This window comes from Labeo rohita, unplaced genomic scaffold (assembly GCF_022985175.1).
Source record: "Labeo rohita strain BAU-BD-2019 unplaced genomic scaffold, IGBB_LRoh.1.0 scaffold_1381, whole genome shotgun sequence".
Classification (NCBI taxonomy): Eukaryota; Metazoa; Chordata; class Actinopteri; order Cypriniformes; family Cyprinidae; genus Labeo; species Labeo rohita.
Genome location: NW_026127540.1, coordinates 1 through 20,698, shown reverse-complemented (window position 1 = coordinate 20,698; position 20,698 = coordinate 1). Strand labels below are relative to the sequence as shown.

Below are 20,698 nucleotides of genomic sequence, written 5' to 3'. Positions count from 1 at the left end.
GATGAAATATATAGGGAAAATAGTCTTTTATTCAACATAAAAAAATACAAAATGCAAAAAAAAAAAAAAAAAAAAAAAATTTAGGTGCATTTTGAACTTTATGAAATTAAACTTCCATTTTAATGAATTATTTGCAGTAATAAACAAGAGCTTCACCATTCTGGATAAATTAGGAATCCCAGCTGTTTTTAACAAATTGGAGACCATGATTCTCTCAAAAAAGATTAGAGAACTAAACAAAATAATGTATTTTAATAGTGGTTCTGACAAACTGTTCATTGCTCAAGTCTTTTAAAAACATATATTCATTTAAACAAACAAACAAAAAAAAAAATCCAATGAAGGAGTCAGTGTCTCAATTCATTAAGACTTGCTTGACTATTGAAATCTCCTGAATGAATGATTCAATGACATACTTTTTTTTAAACGGGCAGTTGTCGCCACCTGCTGGCGGAAGAGGATAAGCGTTACTATACATACACGTGTTAAGATACTTTCGTTTTGACCGCTACTGTAGACAATAAGTGTTGATACCCAAACTATAAACTTTTATCCCAGTACTTCTATTATTTAAATGTCTATAACACAGAAATAATGATTATAATGTGGTTAAAAAGACTGCTTGTGTTACTTTTTCTGCGTTCACATTTACCCCGACCCTCTGATTCATTAACATGGGCAGCGACAAAATGTGCTTCTCATGCTCCACTGACACTCACGATGTGAAACAGTCGTAATAGACACAGCTAAATCGTTGTCATTCAGTAATAAGATCGCGTGGGTGTTTGAATCCAGATCTGGATATTTTAAGGATTAATTGTGCAGCTCTAATGTTTTAGAATTGCAAAATGTTCTGCAAATGATATCGTCACGAGATCTCGCGAGACCCGACTAGTCCCGCGAGACACATCGGATCTCGCGAGATCTCGTCCCACGAGATCTCGTCACATCCCTACCCATTATCCATGACTTTTTCAAACCTGACAAATGCTGATATAAAAGATCTCAATAGTTCTATGTCAAAATTTATTTGGGCCAGTAAGCGACCTAAAGTCAAACTACAAACTTTACAATTGCCCACTGATAAAGGTGGATGGTCTCTACCAAATTTTAAATATTATATATGGGCAATACAGGCTAGGATCATCCTAGACTGGGTACATAAATCTGAAGATGCTCTGTGGGTAGATATAGAACAAGAGTTTTGTAATCCAGTCTCTTGTCCCCTGAATAGCTCTGATTTCTTTTTGGATAGATTTTTTCTTAAGAATACTGAAGTTAAGCACTTCATATCCAAATTTTACTCCATGATAAACCAGTATAAAGCAGACAACCTGATTTCATTGCAGAAGGCATGGAGTAAGAACTTAAAATGTGACATTGACGAAAATGTCTGGGATGATATTATTAGACTACCCTTGAATATCTCAGTCTGCAATAGATTTAAAGAAATGCAATTTAATATTGTACATAGAGCTTATATATCTCCAAATAAATATAGTAAAATAAATAACACTGTATCACCCCAATGTCCAAAATGCAATAATAGTATCTGCACATTCTTTCATTGTTTTTGGGAATGTCCTGTGATTGCTGATTTTTGGAATGGTGTTTGTGACAAACTATCTATAATATATAAACAGAAGGTTACAGCCTCCCCAATAATGTGCTTACTAGGTGTTTTGCCCTCCCTTTTTTTGGAACATTCAGATGTCTTTAAACCTTTGCTGATGTTGGGGAGGAAATTAATTATGAATAAATGGGTTGGGACAGAACCGCCTCTTATCAAGGACTGGATAATCCTGATTAAAGAAACCATACTTATGGAAAAGATTGGACATACACTAAAAGGTAAATCTAACTCATTTCAGAAGCTGTGGGAAATTCCTTTGAACTGTCTTGGCATTGATTATAAGTCTACTATGTATCCTTAACTGTGTACACCATGGTACTGTAATATTGTTTTGAATTAGACCACACTGCTGTTATCACTTTTTTGTTTCTTTTCTTTGTTTGTTTGTTTGGGTTTTTTTTTTTGTTTGTTTGTTTTTTGTTTTGTTTTGGGGTTCTTTTCCCCATGTCTTTCTTCTCTTTTTTCCCTTAAATATTGTACACTGTTTATGCTTTACCCATTACTGTGTATGCAGATCATTCTGAAAAACTCAATAAAAAAAAAAAAAAAAAAGAAAGGGGAAAATTCCCCCAAGAAAAGGAAATTTCAATAAATTTGGCTAATGATGTGTAAAGGTTGTTTCTTTTTCTTCTTTTCTTTCTGTTTTTTCCCTCTTTTGGAACCCTTTTATGGACGTTGTAAGGGTAGGATCCTTAAACATCAATGGGGGAAGAGACAGGGTTACAAGAACGGTGCTTTCTGAATTTATTAAGTTAAATGAAGTAAAAGTATATATATATTTTTTACAAGAAACTACTGAGGCAGCTAGCAGACGGTCGGTTAAGCCAGTCTGTCTGCTTCCTGACCTGGGCCCCAGTTAGTCAAGTACGAACTCTAAGACTATGTGCCATATTTCTGTGCCATATTCCCTGGAGGGTTGAAGACCATCTCTTTTTAACAGGTCAGGTCTGCCCCAAAAACTCGTCCAATTGTCTATGAAACCTATGTTATTCTGCAGGCACCACTTAGACATCCAGCCATTGAGTAACGACAGTCTGCTATGTATCTCGTCACCACGGTAAGCAGGGAGGAGACCAGAGCATATTACAGTGTCTGACATCGTACTTGCAAGTTCACACAACACTTTAACTGGCGAAGTCGAACATCATTAGTGCCGATGTGAATAACAATCTTACTGAATTTACGCTTAGCATTAGCCAGCACTTTTACATTTGCCAAGATGTCAGGCACTCTGGCTCCTGGTAAACATTGGACTATGAGAGATACTTAGATCAGAAAGTGATAGTAAGATAGAGATTTCAACAGAAAAACAAAGCTGGAATGAATAAGAAATACCTCCTTTTTCAAATCAAGCCATTCTCAGCTTCTTGTCAGTGTGATGTCACACCGACAAAGGCCACTCCCACGATAGTTGATTGACATGACTATCTTAATTTAGCCCTGATTGAGCTGTGAACCACCATTGTTTCGACTCCGGTGCAGGGGAAGACAAGAATGTCTCCAGTTGAGCGACTGAGGTGTTGATCATGTCAACATCTGAGCCACTGAAGATGCAGAGGATTAATGTTACTTTTGTTTTAGAAGGCAATGTGCCCGACCATCTACATAAATGCGTCTATGTTCCCGCAAATCATTTGTGATGCTGCTTCACCTACAAGCAGAAGTGAGTTTATGCATCTTTGCAAATAGCGTTTCTTAATAATGTGCTAGTTTAGCAAGTTTCACGATTCAATAGACCAGCTCGTCACCCCACAGAAGAGAGAACAGGGCTGATTTTGACAAGGTAAAAAGAGTGTTTTTTTACACTACCACTGAGAAATTTTAACCGAAGTATATTATAGACTTCTCATTAAGACCCTAAAGAATCATATCAGCTTGTGGAAAATGGGCATCCGATGACCCCTGATTTTTAGACAGAGGGTCAGAATAAGGTGTTTTTTTGTTTTGTTTTTTTTTGCAAAAAAACTTCAATAACATTATAAGTGAACTTTAAGGAACATATTAAAATAAGACTATTCTCAGTACAGTCAATATGTGTTTAAAAACAATCAATATGTGTTTAAAAACAATCAATATGTGTTTAAAAAGCTCTTAAGGTGTGTAACTATATTTGTAGCTTGTTTCCATTTCTCTGCCCAGATTACATTAATATTATTTATAATATTAGAATATTATTATCATTTTTTCTGATCTATGCAAAAAAACATATTAGTGTCTCCACCCTCAGACTGGAGCCTGGGCTGGTCAGTTGGGCCGGTCAATACTTTCTCTATTACACTGTTTCTTTTTGTTTTCTAAAGGGAGATCTGAAAGGTTGTTTAAACTTTTCCTTACCTCCACTTCTAAGCTTCTATTATATACCATTCATCATTATTTTAATAGTGGTTTGTTAATAATTTAGAATACTTCATTTTCAAATAGTAAACCACTGTTGATGGCATGAGGTTTTATTGTATGGTTCAAAGAAAGTGAATCATGACCACTGCCTGAAAAAAAAAAAAAAAAGAATGTCTGCTGAAGTCTTTGCTGTTCACCAGAGAGCTCTTGTAACCGAGCACGGCATGCTGCTGAGGAGGAGGGGGTGAGAACAGAGCGTGCTTTTAGCACATGTGGATTCCTTTTGGAGTATTCACAGATGTTCTCAAACCTTCCTTTTTTCTTCTCTCCCTCCTTCTCTTTCAACTAACCTACTTTTTCCAGTCACCTTGTGTCTCTCCAGGATGTGTCTGTCTGCAAACATGTTGCAACAAACACATTAGAGAACTGGAAAGGGGGAAAAGAAACCAAGTGAGGAGCAAAAGTTTATTTCTCTTCTAAAATCTTGTCACATTTTCCGTCATTTTTCCCATGGCCCATGCAGGTCGGAATGTTTATTCTCTCATGCCAGGGATTATTTCATTGGCCTGAGAACACAGCCTCATTTTGTAAGACTGTTGATCAAGACACAAACATTCGAGCAGTTCTTAGTCAAGCATTTGGCTAGCTTACAGATTTGTATTCAGAATAATTTATGCTTTTGGCTGAAATTTAAGACTGTAGGAGACATGTAAGCAGGATCACTAAAATTGTCACTGCCCATGACAACGTGTGGGTTTCCTTCTTATCAGGGCCTAGGATGGCATTCCTGGAAGATTTGTGCAGAATTTAGAATTGTGTTTTTTTTAAGTATATAATTATAGTATATAAATAAAATGGACTGAAATTCAAGCTTTGTCTGAAAGTTGAACATTTAAAGTTTTATTAACCATTTATGTTTGACCTCATCTGAAATTATCTTTACATTCAGTGAATGCATAGACCAAGATAGAAGACCACTTATTTCTCAGAATACCATTACCTATTTTCTAGTTCTCAAATAATAATGAAATTGTGTATTTTGCCACGTTGATGTAATTTTGTGGATCAAAACCAAATCCATGGTTTCCTGAAGTCTGTCAGCAGTGCTTTATTTCCACTATAAACATCTTGTCTTTTGAAAACCTGCAGTGAGATTTAAGTGTCATATTCTCTCCAAGTTCTGTAGGAGCAATTTATTTAATGTTTTGTTAATGTAACATTAGCATGAAAATATAAGGTTCTCTGTCTTGTGTCTCGTCACAGTTATTCTGCCATTAAACTAGGCATGAAACTCTCTCATGGACTGAAAATGTTCCTATGTCACATTGAAATTTAGCAGTGCTGTTTTCTCCTCAGTGCAGTATCTAAGAATAAATGTCAGTTATTTTGTTTTTGTAAAACAAGAACCTTGCGGCATCTCACCTTGGATATGGTTAACTTCAAGGTAGAGGTACTGAAGGGTGGTAGGAACTGTTGGGATTTCTGTCAGTTGATTATACGAAAGATCCAACTCCACCAGAGATGTGAGGTTAAATGCACCAGGGTCAAGCCCTTCATTCCTCAATTTGTTGTGTCCAAGCCGTAGATAACGGAGTCTGTTAAAACCATGAAGACTGTCTTCGGTCAGGCCAGTCAGAGAGTTGTTGGAGAGGTAAAGCTGCTGGACAGATGGAGGCAGATGTTTGGGGAAAGTCTCCAGGAGGTTGTGACTAAGATCCAGGAGGTTGAGGACTCCAAGACCTGGTGAAGAACATGACAGATGGACTTAATGCTTATAGTTTACGAAATGATTAACATTCTTTGTTAAGCCAAAAATAAAAATTCTGTCATTAATTACTCACCCCCATGTCGTTCCAAACCCGTAAGACCTTTGGTCATCTTTGGAGCACAAACTAAGATATTTCTGATTAAATCCAAGAGCTTTCTGACTTTGCATAGATAGCAAAACACCTGAAACGTTCAAAGGCCAGAAAGGCAGTAAGGACATCATTAAAATAGCCCATGTGACATCAGTGGTTCAACTGTAATTCTATAAAGCAACGAGAATAATTTTTGTGCACAAGGAAAACAAAAACAATGATTTTATTTATTTATGATGTCGCACTGACTATTTTAGGGATGTTCTTACTACCCTTCTGGGTCTTGAACATGGTTGTTGCATTGCTGGCTATGCAGGGTCAGAAAGCTCTCGGATTTCATCAAAAATGAACAAAGGACTTATAGGTTTGGAACGACATGAGGGTGAGTAATTAATGACAGAATTTTCATTTTTGGGTGAACTATCCCTTTGATACTTCCTGATGATTTATGCACAATATACTGGCCCATGGATCAGATATTAGAGATTCATTTTATTGTATTTTAATTCATTTGTTTGTTCATTCATTCACTCATTTATTTATTAGTGTTTATCAGTATTATTTAATCTCAAAATAAAATCCATTTTATACTGTAGATTGGTATTGTAGAATGTTGTGATGTTTCAATTCTCTTGTAGCATTTAGAGTGATTATTTTTAGTTTTTAGTGTTTAATTCGAAAAATATTTGGACAAATAGATTTTAATATCATATTAGCAATTATCAGCCATAAGAAGTAAATATCAGTTTTTTGGTACCAATCAGAATTTTAATACCAGTGCATCTCTAGATTTATCTTTTCTAAGATGTATAAAATACATATATATAAAAACCAAAGAATACCTTTCAAGTCGCCTTCTTCTATAGTTTTCAGACGGTTACCTTGTAACAGAAGTAGCGTTAAATTTTCCAGTTTTTGGAAAGCTCCTGCAGAAATCTTTTCGATATGATTATATGCAAGTCGTAGCTGCTTGAGTCCATTAGGCAGTCCGATTGGCACCTTTGTCAGGTTATTATTATTAATGAAAAGATTTACCAAGCGGGTCAGATTGGAAAACAACACATTACTGAGTTGCTCACTTAGTAGCTGATTGTGATCCAAGATCAACCAGCGCAAGTTGGTGGCATTGGCAAACATTCCAGATCCAAGGATAGTAATATTATTCCCTTGGAGAAACAAGTACTGTGTGTGGGATGGAAGGCCTGAGGGAAGCTGGTTAAGGCCCCTGTGGTCACAATAAAGGGCTGTTGGCCACTGAATCGGGCAGTCACACTCCAAGGGACAACTTTGTGTGTTTACAGCACGAAACCAACCGGGATCCATCCGATCTTTCAAAGTCAGCACACTCGGCTCTCCCAAAAAGCGGTTGATCCAGAGTGGTACACCACCATAGTCCAAGTCTAATGTGAAGGCCCAAGTCGGCCCACACACAGAGAGCAACAAGAAAATTGAGCTGATACCCATTGGTCCGCCTGCCCAAATGAAACAGAAACAGCCTGTAACTTTGAATCCTTAAAGCGATAGTTCACCCAAAAATGAAAATTACCACGATTTACTCACCCTCAAGCCATGCTAGGTGTATATGACTTCCTTCTTTCAGACAAATACAATCAGAGTTATATTAAAAAATTCCTCGCTCTTCCAAGCTTTATAATGGCAGTGAATGGTTGTTGAGATTTTGAAGTCCAATAAAGTGCATCAATCCATCATAAAAATTGCTCCACATAGCTCCAGGGGGTTAATATAACTCCAATTGTAATCGTCTGAAAGAAGACGGTCATATACACCTAGGATGGCTTGAGGGTGAGTAAATCATGGAGTAATTTTCATTTTTGGCACATAACAATGTGCCAATTACAGCTTTATGTCTGTACAAACTTTGTCTATATAATTTTGTCAGCCAGAGTTAATAAACTACTTAGAAGAGTGTCGAAAAATATGCAAAAGGCTAAACTGGTTTAAAAATGCTGTTTTCCAATGATTTTTTCCATTCTCCTTTGTCACATTGCAAACACATGCATCATCTACATTTGTGAGAGGAATGTGCATACCTTTCGCCTCTCTTCCCCGGCCAATTTTAGATAGAAGAGCCTCTGAACGGTAAATTTGTCCCTGTAGCTGTTTAAACGGGGCAACCTGAATAGTTTTACCCGGCTACTGAAACATTCCTCACTCAGCGATGCCTTTTCTTCCATACAGCTTATTCTCACTTCTTTTTTTTTTCAACCTGTCTCAGAAGCTTATGGCTAGAGTTTAACCACTGCACAACATTTGTTAGAAACATGTGTGCTGGCAGCATAAAAAGAGCAATCTTTACAGACAATGCTGATGTTATTTAAAATCGTTTAAACTTAATGCACATTACATAATGTGTGGATGAAAATCCTGTTTTTAATTTAATGTGACTTTCTTCTCCTAAGCTTGATTTTTAGTGATATACAACTTATGTGGAATCATATGTTAATGCTTATGCAAACCATATACTGTTACATAAACAGCCTCGGGCCACTGACTGATGAACGTGATATCATGTCACTGAGCATGTGAGAAAGAGAAGTAAGTTTGAAGGCAGAATATTTTCTCTTTGCAGACATGCCCTGCAAAGCAGTCAGCTCTGGAACATCTAGCACAGAAAGCAGTGGTTATAGTCAGACAGCTGGAGGGGGCCTGGGGAGCCAAACAGACCCTGTTTGTCTGAGAGAGAGGCGGAGGGAGAGAGAGAGAGAGAGAGAGAGGAGTTTAGTTAAGATAGCTTAAGCCATAAGCTATAGGGATGAGACAATCTTTTGGTCTATGAAGGTCTGAAAAGTCAGAGTGCCCCCTAGCACTCAAATCAACCATAACAATATCACAAAACCAAGGTTATGTTATTATTTGACACAATGTTATTTTATGCTTAATGCTTTAGATTCATATTTTAATTCATTAAACAATTACATTGTTTTATAATTGTTTTAAAGATCTCTACCTTTTCTATTGAAAGAGAGAAAAAACAAAAAGCATTATAACTATTTTTTACTTTGTATGCTATTTTAGATTTTTTTAAAAGAAATATATTATGAAATATTTACTTACTGAACATAGTCACTGATTCATATATTGTCATATATATCAAGATAAAGACTTAACCAATTTGGTTCTAATTTTACAGAAAAAAAATTAATAAAAATGCTTTTTATGTAGAAATTTGTGGGTTTTTTAAACTATGATAATGTAAACTATGATATGTTGTCTATGATAATATATACAGTACTGTGCAAAAGTTTTAGGCCACTAGTATTTTCACCAGCTAAAACATGGTTTAAAGTCATTCCAAAGTTATTCCTATCTTTTGCTGTAGTGTGTCAGTAAAAAATATCGGTTTACATTTCCAAACATTCTGTTTGCCATTAATTGTGTTAGATCAGGTCCCCACGCCATACGCCATATCAGTCTTTCGGTAACAGAACAACTAGTCAGCAAGCTGTAGTTACCCCAACCCCACTAACAAGCAGGTTTCTGTCAGTTATGAAGTTGATTGATGAAAGCCAGAAAAGAGCAGAAGCAGGAGACGAAGTGATGATGGTAAAAAAGGTATAACAGAATTTATTGAACAGTTTTAGTTGCGTATGTCTCAATGTTCAAACTTCGTCTAAGGAGTACAGCTCAAAGAACAATGATATATCAAACGGATTCAACATCCCATAAACCTTGAATTTCCATAAACATCCCCGTTATCTATTTCTTAGACCAAACAATTCACGAAACCCCGCAATCATGGAACTGAACAATAATGAAAATGCATAAGCAAGGAAAATAATAAGAAATATAAAATATAAAAACATATAAATGAATAATATAAATGAACAATATATATGAGTAAATGAATAAATGATAAATACTTAAATAATCAAATAAATAATTAAATATGAATTATGTGAATGACTAATGATTGTAAAATGATTATTAAATGATTATGTAAATAAATTATTATAAATGAAATTAAAAACAAACATAAAATTTAAACACAATAATTTGCATGGAAGGATCTAAGGATCCTTCAATTGTAATAATCTAGTGAGATTTTTGTTTGCACAAGGAGTCTGACAACAGCCAGTGCTCCACACTGATCTAATCTCATCATCATCCAGTCTTCCTGGAATGACATGAAGACACAGAACAAACTGAAACAGAGTAAATCCAGAAGAACTGTGGCAACGTCTCCAAGATGCTTCAAGAGACCTACCTGCAAAGCTACCTGAAAAATTTTGCGCAAGTGCACCTAGGGCAAAAGCTGCTGTAAACACAAAGAATGGTCGCACCAAATGTTGATTTTATTTAGTTAATAGAAGGTAATTGATAAAGAAAATCTATTTACAACAGCATCCTCATTTCACAGCATTTTTACACAAGTGCCTACAACTTTTAACAGCGCTGCAGCTTTGCAGGTAGGTTTCTTGAAGCATCGTGGAGACTTTGTCACAGTTCTTCTGGATTTAGTCTGTCTGAGTTTGTTCTGTTTCTTCATGTCATTCCAGACAGACTGGATGATGATGAGATCAGATCTCTGTGCAGAGCACTCGCTGTTGTCAGACTCCTTGTGCAAACAAAAATCTCACTGGATTATTACGATTAATGGGAAAATGAATGTTTAGAAATGTAATCTGATATTTCCTACTGACACACTACAGCAAAAGACCGACTTTAACTGACTTTAAATCATTTTTTAGCTGATGAAAATACTAGTGGCTTAAGACTTTTGCACAGTACTGTATATATATATATATATATATATATACAGTGGGTACGGAAAGTATTCAGACCCCCTTAAATTTTTCACTCTTTTTATATTGCAGCCATTTGCTAAAATCATTTAAGTTCTTTTTTTTTTCTCATTAATGTACACACAGCACCCCATATTGACAGAAAAACACAGAATTGTTGACATTTTTGCAGATTTATTAAAAAAGAAAAACTGAAATATCACATGGTCCTAAGTATTCAGACCCTTTGCTCAGTATTTAGTAGAAGCACCCTTTTGATCTAATACAGCCATGAGTCTTTTTGGGAAAAATGCAACAAGTTTTTCACACCTGGATTTGGGGATCCTCTGCCATTCCTCCTTGCAGATCTTCTCCAGTTCTGTCAGGTTGGATGGTAAACGTTGGTGGACAGCCATTTTTAGGTGTCTCCATAGATGCTCAATTGGGTTTAAGTCAGAGCTCTGACTGGGCCATTCAAGAACAGTCACAGAGTTGTTGTGAAGCCACTCCTTCGTTATTTTAGCTGTGTGCTTAGGGTCATTGTCTTGTTGGAAGGTAAACCTTCGGCCCAGTCTGAGGTCCTGAGCACTCTGGAGAAGGTTTTCGTCTAGGATATCCCTGTACTTGGCCGCATTCATCTTTCCCTCGATTGCAACCGGTCGTCCTGTCCCTGCAGCTGAAAAACACCCCCACAGCATGATGCTGCTACCACCATGCTTCACTGTTGGGACTGTATTGGACAGGTGATGAGCAGTGTCTGGTTTTCTCCACACATACCGCTTAGAATTAAGGCCAAAAAGTTCTATCTTGGTCTCATTAGACCAGAGAATCTTATTTCTCACAATCTTGGAGTCCTTCAGGTGTTTTTTAGCAAACTCCATACGGGCTTTCATGTGTCTTGCACTGAGGAGAGGCTTCCGTCGGGCCACTCTGTCATAAAGCCCCGACTGGTGGAGGGCTGCAGTGATGGTTGACTTTCTACAACTTTCTCCCATCTCCCGACTGCATCTCTGGAGCTCAGCCACAGTGATCTTTGGGTTCTTCTTTACCTCTCTCACCAAGGCTCTTCTCCCCCGATAGCTCAGTTTGGCCGGACGGCCAGCTCTAGGAAGGGTTCTGGTTGTCCCAAACATCTTCCATTTAAGGATTATGGAGGCCACTGTGCTCTTAGGAACCTTAAGTGCAGCAGAAATTTTTTTGTAACCTTGGCCAGATCTGTGCCTTGCCACAATTCTGTCTCTGAGCTCTTCAGGCAGTTCCTTTGACCTCATGATTCTCATTTGCTCTGACATGCACTGTGAGCTGTAAGGTCTTATATAGACAGGTGTGTGGCTTTCCTAATCAAGTCCAATCAGTATAATCAAACACAGCTGGACTCAAATGAAGGTGTAGAACCATCTCAAGAATGATCAGAAGAAATGGACAGCACCTGAGTTAAATATATGAGTGTCACAGCAAAGGGTCTGAATACTTAGGACCATGTGATATTTCAGTTTTTCTTTTTTAATAAATCTGCAAAAATGTCAACAATTCTGTGTTTTTCTGTCAATATGGGGTGCTGTGTGTACATTAATGAGAAAAAAAAAAGAACTTAAATGATTTTAGCAAATGGCTGCAATATAAAAAGAGTGAAAAATTTAAGGGGGTCTGAATACTTTCCGTACCCACTGTATATATATATATATATATACGCAACTGTCTAGAGAACTCACGCACAAAGAAGATGAAGGGAACACTGAATTGAACACTGGACTAGAAGTACTAAAGCAAACGAAGATAATTAATAAATCACAGATTAATCAAATGACAAAATCAAAGGGGAGACAGAATCTATGTCAAGATACACTAAAGGGAAGAAAACAAACTAAAACTCACAGTGGTGTGAGAGTTGGATGATGAACAGAGTCCAGGGTGGAGATGACAGAGGGAGGAGCCAGGGCAGATCAGATGGAGGGAGGAGCCAGGGAGAAGGCATGAGGGATTTAGAGCAGGAGGAGCTAGACGGGATCCAGGCTGCAGCTATAATGGTGAGCCACGTTGGAGACGACGGAGAGAGGAGCCATGGTGGAGTAGGAGGTGATGACTCCAGGGGAGCTGAGGCAGAGAGCCAAGGCGGAGCAGCAGAGGACCAAGGTGGAGCCAGAGGGAAGGAGGAGCCTGACATAGACGAAGGGACGAGGCGCAGCCGGAGGAGTGGAGTCCCGAGGCAGCAGATGGTCGACGATTGACCATGGCGGAGCTGGATGGACAAGGGAGCTGGTGGACTGATGGGTCATGGCAGAAAGGAGGGAGCTAGGAGCCATTGTGGAGCCGCTGGGTAGACGGGTCTAGTCCGGTCTCCTGTGCTGTGGAGTGGTTTGCGATTGTAGCTCCATGTAGCCTTGTTTTTTTTGTTGGAATCTCTATCTTACTATCACTCTGTTGTTTAAAGTCATAAAATATAAGTTAATCCCCTCCATATTTCTGATATTATCTATCAAGCTAATCTGACTAATTTGATCATTCACTTTAAATCTAAAACCACAAGTGCAGTGCGTTAGCATTCCGTTAGCCGGTTAACTTGTCATTTGCGTTTCTATTTGCGTATACTAACATTGCCGTTTTCTTTTTTCTCTCGCTCAGTTTGTTTTCTTTCCTGCTCCGTTTTTCATGAGTTCATCAAACAACAGTGGTAAGTCGAAATCATTTTACAATCATTGTAAGTAATGGCTTCTTCTCCTGTTATTGTTATTTGCACCGCTTGCCACATGTATAGCTTATCTATTTCTGACGGCAAGGAGAGATTCACATTTGATAAATGCAGGGAAATAGTTAGGCTGACAGAGAAGATTTCAGAACTAGAGACATGCATCCAAACTTTAATTGAGAATGTGAAGGATTTAGATACGACTTTTGGAGTCATGTACATTGTTCGGTTCCAGCTGTAGAGCCCCCACAGCAAGGCGACTGGGTGACTGTGAGGTGGCATAGTTGTGAGTCAAAACACCGCTCTTCCATTCTGATCAAAACATCAGACAGGTTCTCCGCACTCAGTGATGCACCGACTGATACCTGATGAAAGTGCTCTAGTAATTGGTGATTCTATTGTACAGAACGTGAAAATAGAGAAACCAGCCACCATAGTCCAATGTTTACTGGAAGCCAAAGCACCTGACATTTTGGCAAATATGAAATGTGCTGGCTAATGTTGAACGTAAATTCAGTAAGATTGTTATCCACATCGGCACTAATGATGTTCAACATCGCCAGCCAGAGATCACTAAAAATGTCGGACACTGTTATATGCTTTGGTCCCCTCCCTGCTTACCGCGGTGACGAGATACATAGCAGACAATCGTCACTCAATGGCTGGACATCTAAGTGGTGCCCACAAAATAATATAGGTTTCAAAGACAATTGGACGAGTTTTTGGGGCAGACCTGACCTGTTGAAAAGAGATGGTCTTCATCCCTCCGGGGGTGGTGCCACTCTTCTCTCTAGAAATATGGCACAAGGTTTTAGAGTTTGCACTTGACTAACTGGGATCCAGGTCAGGAAGCAGATAGACTGGCTAAACTGACCGTCTGCTAACCACCTCACGTCACAGAAATCAATTTTCAGCACATAGAGACCCTTTCACCTAAATATGATACTATAGAAACTGTGTCCAAACCAATTTAACCAAAACGTCCAAACCAATTTAAGAGTAACAATTTAATTGATGTTCAACAAATAAAAAATGTATATAATACAGAGAAAGATAAATGATAAAGCTTAGCTTAGTGAATATCATGTCCCTTTCTATGAAAGCACTTTTTGTAAATCACGAATCAAAACCTAGATGTGCTCTATTTGACAGAATTTGACCTGTCTAAAACCAAATGATTACATTATTTTAAATGAGTCTACCCCCCCAGTTTTAATATCCATGTTGATATTGAAAAGATGCACTGGGATCAGCATTTATAGACATTCTGAACTCTGTTGGGGTTAGACAACATGTGTCAGGGCCTACTCATTTTCAAAATCATACTCTAGAAGTAATACTGTCACATGGAATTGATGTCAATTGTGTTGAAATTCTACAGCAAAGTGATGATATCTCAGATCATTATCTAGTTTTGTGTAAACTCCATATAGCTAAAACTGTAAATTCAACTACTTGTGACAAGTATGGTAGAACCATCAATTCTACCATAAAAGACTGGTTTGTAAGTAATCTTCCTGATTTATCTCAAATCCTTAGCATATCCAATAGCGCAGAAAAATTTGATGATGTAACAGAACTTACGCTTAAGGAATATTAAGGAAAACAGTCCGACACAATGGTATAATGAGCACAATCGCACCCTAAAGAGAGCAGCCCAGAAAATGGAGCGCAGCTGGAGGAAAACAAAACTAGAGGTATTTCGTATTGCAAGGCAAGAATGTACCCTATCCTACAAAAAAGCATTAAAAACTGCTAGGTCTGATTATTTCATCTATATTTTTAGAAAAAAAACAAACATAACCCCAGGTATTTATTCAATACAGTGGCTAAATTAACAAAAAAAAAAGCATCAACAGGCGTTGACATTTCCCAACAGCATAGCTGTAACGACTTTCATGAACTTTACTTCCAATCGATACTATAAGGTATAAAATTGTAACCATGCAGTGATCAGCTACAGTATCGCATCACTATTGATCTTCTGAGGAACAATTCCTGTAACATCTGATGTACTTGTAACATCGTAAGAAGAATGGCATCTACGCTAATATTAGTCTGTTTTGTTCTTATTCCAAGGTCACTGTAGCCACCCAGATCCAGTCTGTTTTCAGATCAGATGGTCACTGCAGTCACCCGGTTCCTGTTCATATCCAGACCAGATAGTGGATCAGCACCTAGAGATGACCCCTACAGCCCTGAATGTTAGTGGAAAGCACGTCAACTAGATGAGCCCCAGAGACAGGGGCACACACACACCATAAGGCCAATCCCAGCACCGGGAGCGCCAGCGACAGGGGAACGGCCTCCGTGGTCATTGTAGGACAGGCAGACAGTTCGGTGCAAATTGACAGCTCAGGGCAGATAGGAGTTTCAAGACAGGTAGATGATGAATTCAACCAGACCCCAAAGTGACTGAGAAAGTACTGAACTGGCCTCATCCTACTACACCTACAGAGGTTCGATCTTTCATAGTCATTTCATAAAAGACTTTGCAGAAAAGGCAGCCCATTTACACAGTCTGACGAAGAAACCTGCCACATTCGCATGGAGTGAACAATGCGAGGACACTTTTCAGCATTTCCGGCATGCTCTATCTTCTCCACCTAATCTCACCTACCCTGATTTCAGCAAGTCTGTTATTCTGTATACGGATGCATCTCACCATGCCATTGGCTCAGTTCTTGCACAACAACAACAGGGCGTTGAAAAGGTAGTAGCCTATGCCAGTCATGTGCTAAGTGCAACAGAGCGCAACTGGTCCGCTTTTGACAGAAAATAGTGGCCTACTGTTTGGTCCGTTAGACATTTCTTACACTACTTGCAAGGGTGCCCCTTTGTAATTGTTACCGATCATCGCCCATTGTTAGGGTTAACGAAAATGCTTATCGATCGAGATCCAACAGGACGTAGGGCACACTGGGCATTGGAGCTTGATGTGTACAAATGGGTCATAAAACACAGGAATGGCGCTAAGCACACAAATGCAGACTCACTATCTAGACGTCCGACTTAAAGTGATGCCACTCCTTGTCAGGAAGGCCAGAACCTTCTTTAATCACAGCCCCTCTTACCGCTTATGCTACCATAGACCTTTCTCGGACTTTGTCAGTCAATATTGCACAGTGTCAAAAAGATGATGTCACACTGAGGACAGTGAGTGAGTGGTTGAAGGATGGACGGAGACCTCCAGCTTGGGTTCTAAAGAAAGGTTCGGCAGAGCTCAAAGTATACTGGCGACAGTTTGATAGACTGCATTTGCAGGATGGAAAGATCTACCATTTTGCCTGTAACAAACCAAAAGAGCCACCTACTCTTCATGTAGTCATTCCCAGCAAAGCTGTCCCCCAGGTGTTACAGTTTTTACATGGACATTCCACTGTAGGTCACCTTGGTCATAAAAAGACACTTGCAAGAGCTAGAGAGCATTTCTACTGGCCATACATGGCTAGAGACATAGAGAACTACTGCCAACAGTGTGTCCCATGTCAGTCAAGATCTATGCCAGTCCCACATCGGGTAGCTCCTCTCCAGAATATTCATGCCAGTCATCCTTTTGAAAAAGTGGCAGCTAGTGTTGGGTTCGAGTCGGACTCAAGTCCGAGTCCCAAAGGGCCGAGTCCGAGTCGAGTCCGAGTCCAAGGAAACACTAATGTTTGTCGGAATCTTAACATTGTTTTAACCCAGGGGTGCCAAAACTCAGTCCTGGAGGGCCAGTGTCCTACAGAGTTTAGCTCCAGCCCCAATTAGACACAGCTGAACCAGCTAATCAAGCTCTTACTAGGCATACTAGAAACCCCCTGGCAGGTGTGTTGAGGCAAGTTTGAGCTAAACCAAGGACCAGGACTGAGTTTGGGTGCCCCTGTTTTTAAACTTTGCAACTAGAAAAATGCAATGTCCACTGAAATGTAAGAAAAGCAAACCTCTAGTGGATCTTGCCATTTTGATTTTTGATTTCACAACAACTCATAAGTGTCCATGCTCTGCTTAGCAAACTTAAAGTCATGGAACAGAAGTTATGGCTGACTTATGTCTTGTGACATATTTCAGAGTGAAACAGGTTTTAGAATGTGATAAATTATAGGGCGGGACTTATTCACTGATATAGTAAATGTATAAATTCAAGGGTGGGGGTAAAGGAGTAGGTATCTTGGTGAATGGGACCTTAAGAGCAGAAAATGCACCTCTTTTATTTATGATTATGGCTGTGTGTGTTTTGGGTTTTATGACTATTTTTCTTGGATGAAAATGAGGCTGTGAGGGATAAACCTAGTCTTTACAATGGTACACACTGTGTATAAAGCCCTATGTATACTTTCCATAAGTCACAGCAAACTCACATCTGTTTTATTTTTGAATGCATTTATAGTTACATTAATTACAATAAATTACATTATATAAAGAAAAATTGATGTTGTGCCATTGAATTATTAGAAAATCATGCACACCCAAGGTGGTTTTGGACCCATTAAAACTATTGCTGCAAAGATGTTAGAAAAATTATCTTTCTTTGAAGCTAGAAACTGCCACCATGTTTAAAAAATAATAATAATTTTAATACAGCAAAAACTAATCAACTAATGTAAGTAAAACATTCTCAAGCTTACTGAAGGCAAGTAAACACTCCAAGTAGGCCTATTACGTACAAACAAAAAGATAAATAATATATTAATCAAAAATATAAATGAAATTATATTTTTAAAAAATAGAATCTTTTTAAAAATAGATTTTTTTTTTAGGTAGGTCTATCTAAAGGCTATCACAGAAATGTTATCACAGAAACTACAGACATTTCTTTAAGTAATTAATGTTAAAATAAAACAATGCAAAATCTTCACTGTATACATTAAACATGATTCTTACTAAAGTTAATAAGAGATTCAGTCAGGAAAAGTGAGTGATTTTCTCTTTTTCTTTTGTTGTTTGATTAATATTTATGACGTGATCGGCGACTGCAGGTTTACGCTGCTGTCGCTTTAAGATCTGACGTACATATCAAATATTTTGACACATCAGTGTTTCTCCCAGCTGTTCAGGTTCACTTAAGACAAAACCGAATTTATTTACATGAATAGTCTCTGAGACGAGCATGTGTGTAGCAATAACAGACCCTTTTAGAAGCGAAAGAGAACTCGACATTCGCACACTGACTGAGAGGCGCGTTCTGTGAGCGCGCTTTGAGTGTCTGCGCACATACACCCGTCGGCTTTCAAGTAGCCTACTGGACAAAACTTAAAACAAATGCAAATGCAAATGCTGAATATCACTTTCGTGATAATGCATCGAGTCAACTGTTTGTAATTGTAATGCATCGAGAAACTGTACATTTCCGTCAACTGTCTCTGGACTCGGATAGACTCGGCATATTTTCAGAGTCCGAAAGGCTTGAGTCCGAGTCAAGTCTGAGTAAAAATGCATCCGAGTCCGTGACAAGTCCGAGTCGCCTAAAAATTGTACTCGAGACCGGACTCGAGTCCGAGTACCCCAACTCTAGTGGCAGCTGACATTACCGAGCTTCCTTTGTCACCATCAGGCCATAAATATGTCCTTGTTCTCCAAGACTATTTCACAAAGTATGTGAATTTGTATCCTATGAAAGACCAAAGAGCTGTAACGGTTGCACAATGTATTTTTGAACAGTATGTCATGGAGCATGGTGTTCCTGAATGCCTTCATACAGATCAAGGCTGTCAGTTTGAGGCAGACTTAATGGAGTCATGTTCTAAGTTGGGTGTCACCAAAACCAGGACTTCTCCTTATCATCCTGAGGGAGATGGGTTTAATCAAAAGATTCAATCGCACCCTGAAAGACCAGTTGAGCAAATGTCTGTACCAGCAAACAGAGCCATGGGATACCACGTTAAGGGCAGTCCAGTTGTCTTATAATACTAGTGTACACAGCAGCACCGGAAACACCTCTTTCTTCCTCGTTCATGGACGTGAAGCTAGACTACCTGTGCATTTACTATTCCCTTGTCCTACTGTTTAAAGATTATGTTGTGAAGTAAAAAAAAAAAACAAAAAAAAAAACTTGTTTTCAGTTCTTTGTTTTAGAACCTTTGCTGCAGTCCACATACACACCATGTATTGTGTTTATTGTAAATTTGGGACATATTGCAAAAATAATCTGCACATTGTTTTGTCTAGTTTAAGGACATTGTTACTTTTTGTATGTTGAAAACATGGATGTTTACTTTCCTGCAGGGTAACTAATGTGAAGTTGTTTGTTTAATATTCGTTGTATTCTATTTTTGCATGTTTCTGTCAAGGACTTTTATTTTGGTGTTGCGTCCTCTGAGAAGGAGGGTCTTGTAATGTGAAGGAGGAGAGCAAAGTAGAGTGTGGCGGGCTCAGAGACTGGTGTTGTTCTCTTCCCCAGTTCTAGGACTTTGCACAATAAAAATTACTAGTCGTTGGTATTTTCAAGTCCATCGTCTTTATTTACATCCACCCACGGGCAGCTAAAATCTCACGCCTTACAAAACCAAGGCATGCTCGGAAACGCTCTGAAACGTCTTTCCTCAGCCAGAAAACACTACTTCATGCAGTTTCATGAATAAAGCTGACCCATATTAAAAATGTTTCACATGCATGAAAGGAATGTTATTTACAATGCAGAAAGAGACTTCTTGATGTGTTAGAAGTTTTTTTGCATATGAAATTTAGTTAGACACTCAGTTCATAAAACGCTTAGTCTGGGCCTTCTAGGAACGCCAGTAGTTTTTTTGGCATCTTAGCTCATGATACCAAGGCATGCTTGGAAACGCTCTAAAACGTCTTTTCTCAGTCAGAAAACGATAGTTCATGCAGTTTCATGAATAAAGCTGACCCACATAAAAAATGTTTCACATGCATGCAAGGAATGTTATTTACAGTGCAGAAAGACACTTTTTGATGTGTTAGAATTTTTATACATTTCATATTTAGTTAGAGCCTCAGTGCATAAAACGCTTAGTTAGGGCCTTCTAGGATCGCCAGAAATGTTTTTAGGAATCTCAGCTCATGAAACCAAGGCATGCTTGGAAACACTCTAAAACGTTTTTTCTCAGAGAGAAAACGTCCCAGGTTACGACTGTAACCCTGGTTCCCCAAAGGGAACGAGACGCTGCGTCATCAAACGCTAGGGGGAATGTGTACACATGTGTAATCAGTCCAATAGAGAAGCGAGACGTCATGGGCGGGTGACGTCACGGACCAGGAAGCTTAAAAGCATGTGCGCCGGCACCGGCATTCAGCTTACATGAGAAGCGAAACGCCAGCAGGGATGCAGGAAGTAGGGCCTGAGACGCAGCGTCTCGTTCCCTTCAGGGAACCAGGGTTACAGTCGTAACCTGGGACATTCCCCTTCAGGAACTCGAGCTGCGTCATCAAACGCTAGGGGAACGCAATACCCACGCCGCCCTAGTTACAAGTCCTTGCCTAGTGTGTGTGCTAGGACAGA

The 20,698-nt window shown here is 38.7% G+C and overlaps 1 protein-coding gene across 1 annotated transcript; it reads right to left on the bottom strand.

The window, feature by feature from the left end:
* Positions 1–5,392: 5,392 nt before the first annotated feature.
* Positions 5,393–8,032, bottom strand: zgc:113307 (uncharacterized protein LOC553753 homolog; the record flags this gene model as incomplete). Its single annotated transcript, XM_051101348.1, has 3 exons — positions 7,881–8,032; positions 6,672–7,301; positions 5,393–5,710 (listed from the first exon to the last, which is right to left on the bottom strand). Coding segments are annotated over exons 2-3 (940 nt in total), but the record flags the coding sequence as incomplete, so codon positions are not given.
* Positions 8,033–20,698: the final 12,666 nt, after the last annotated feature.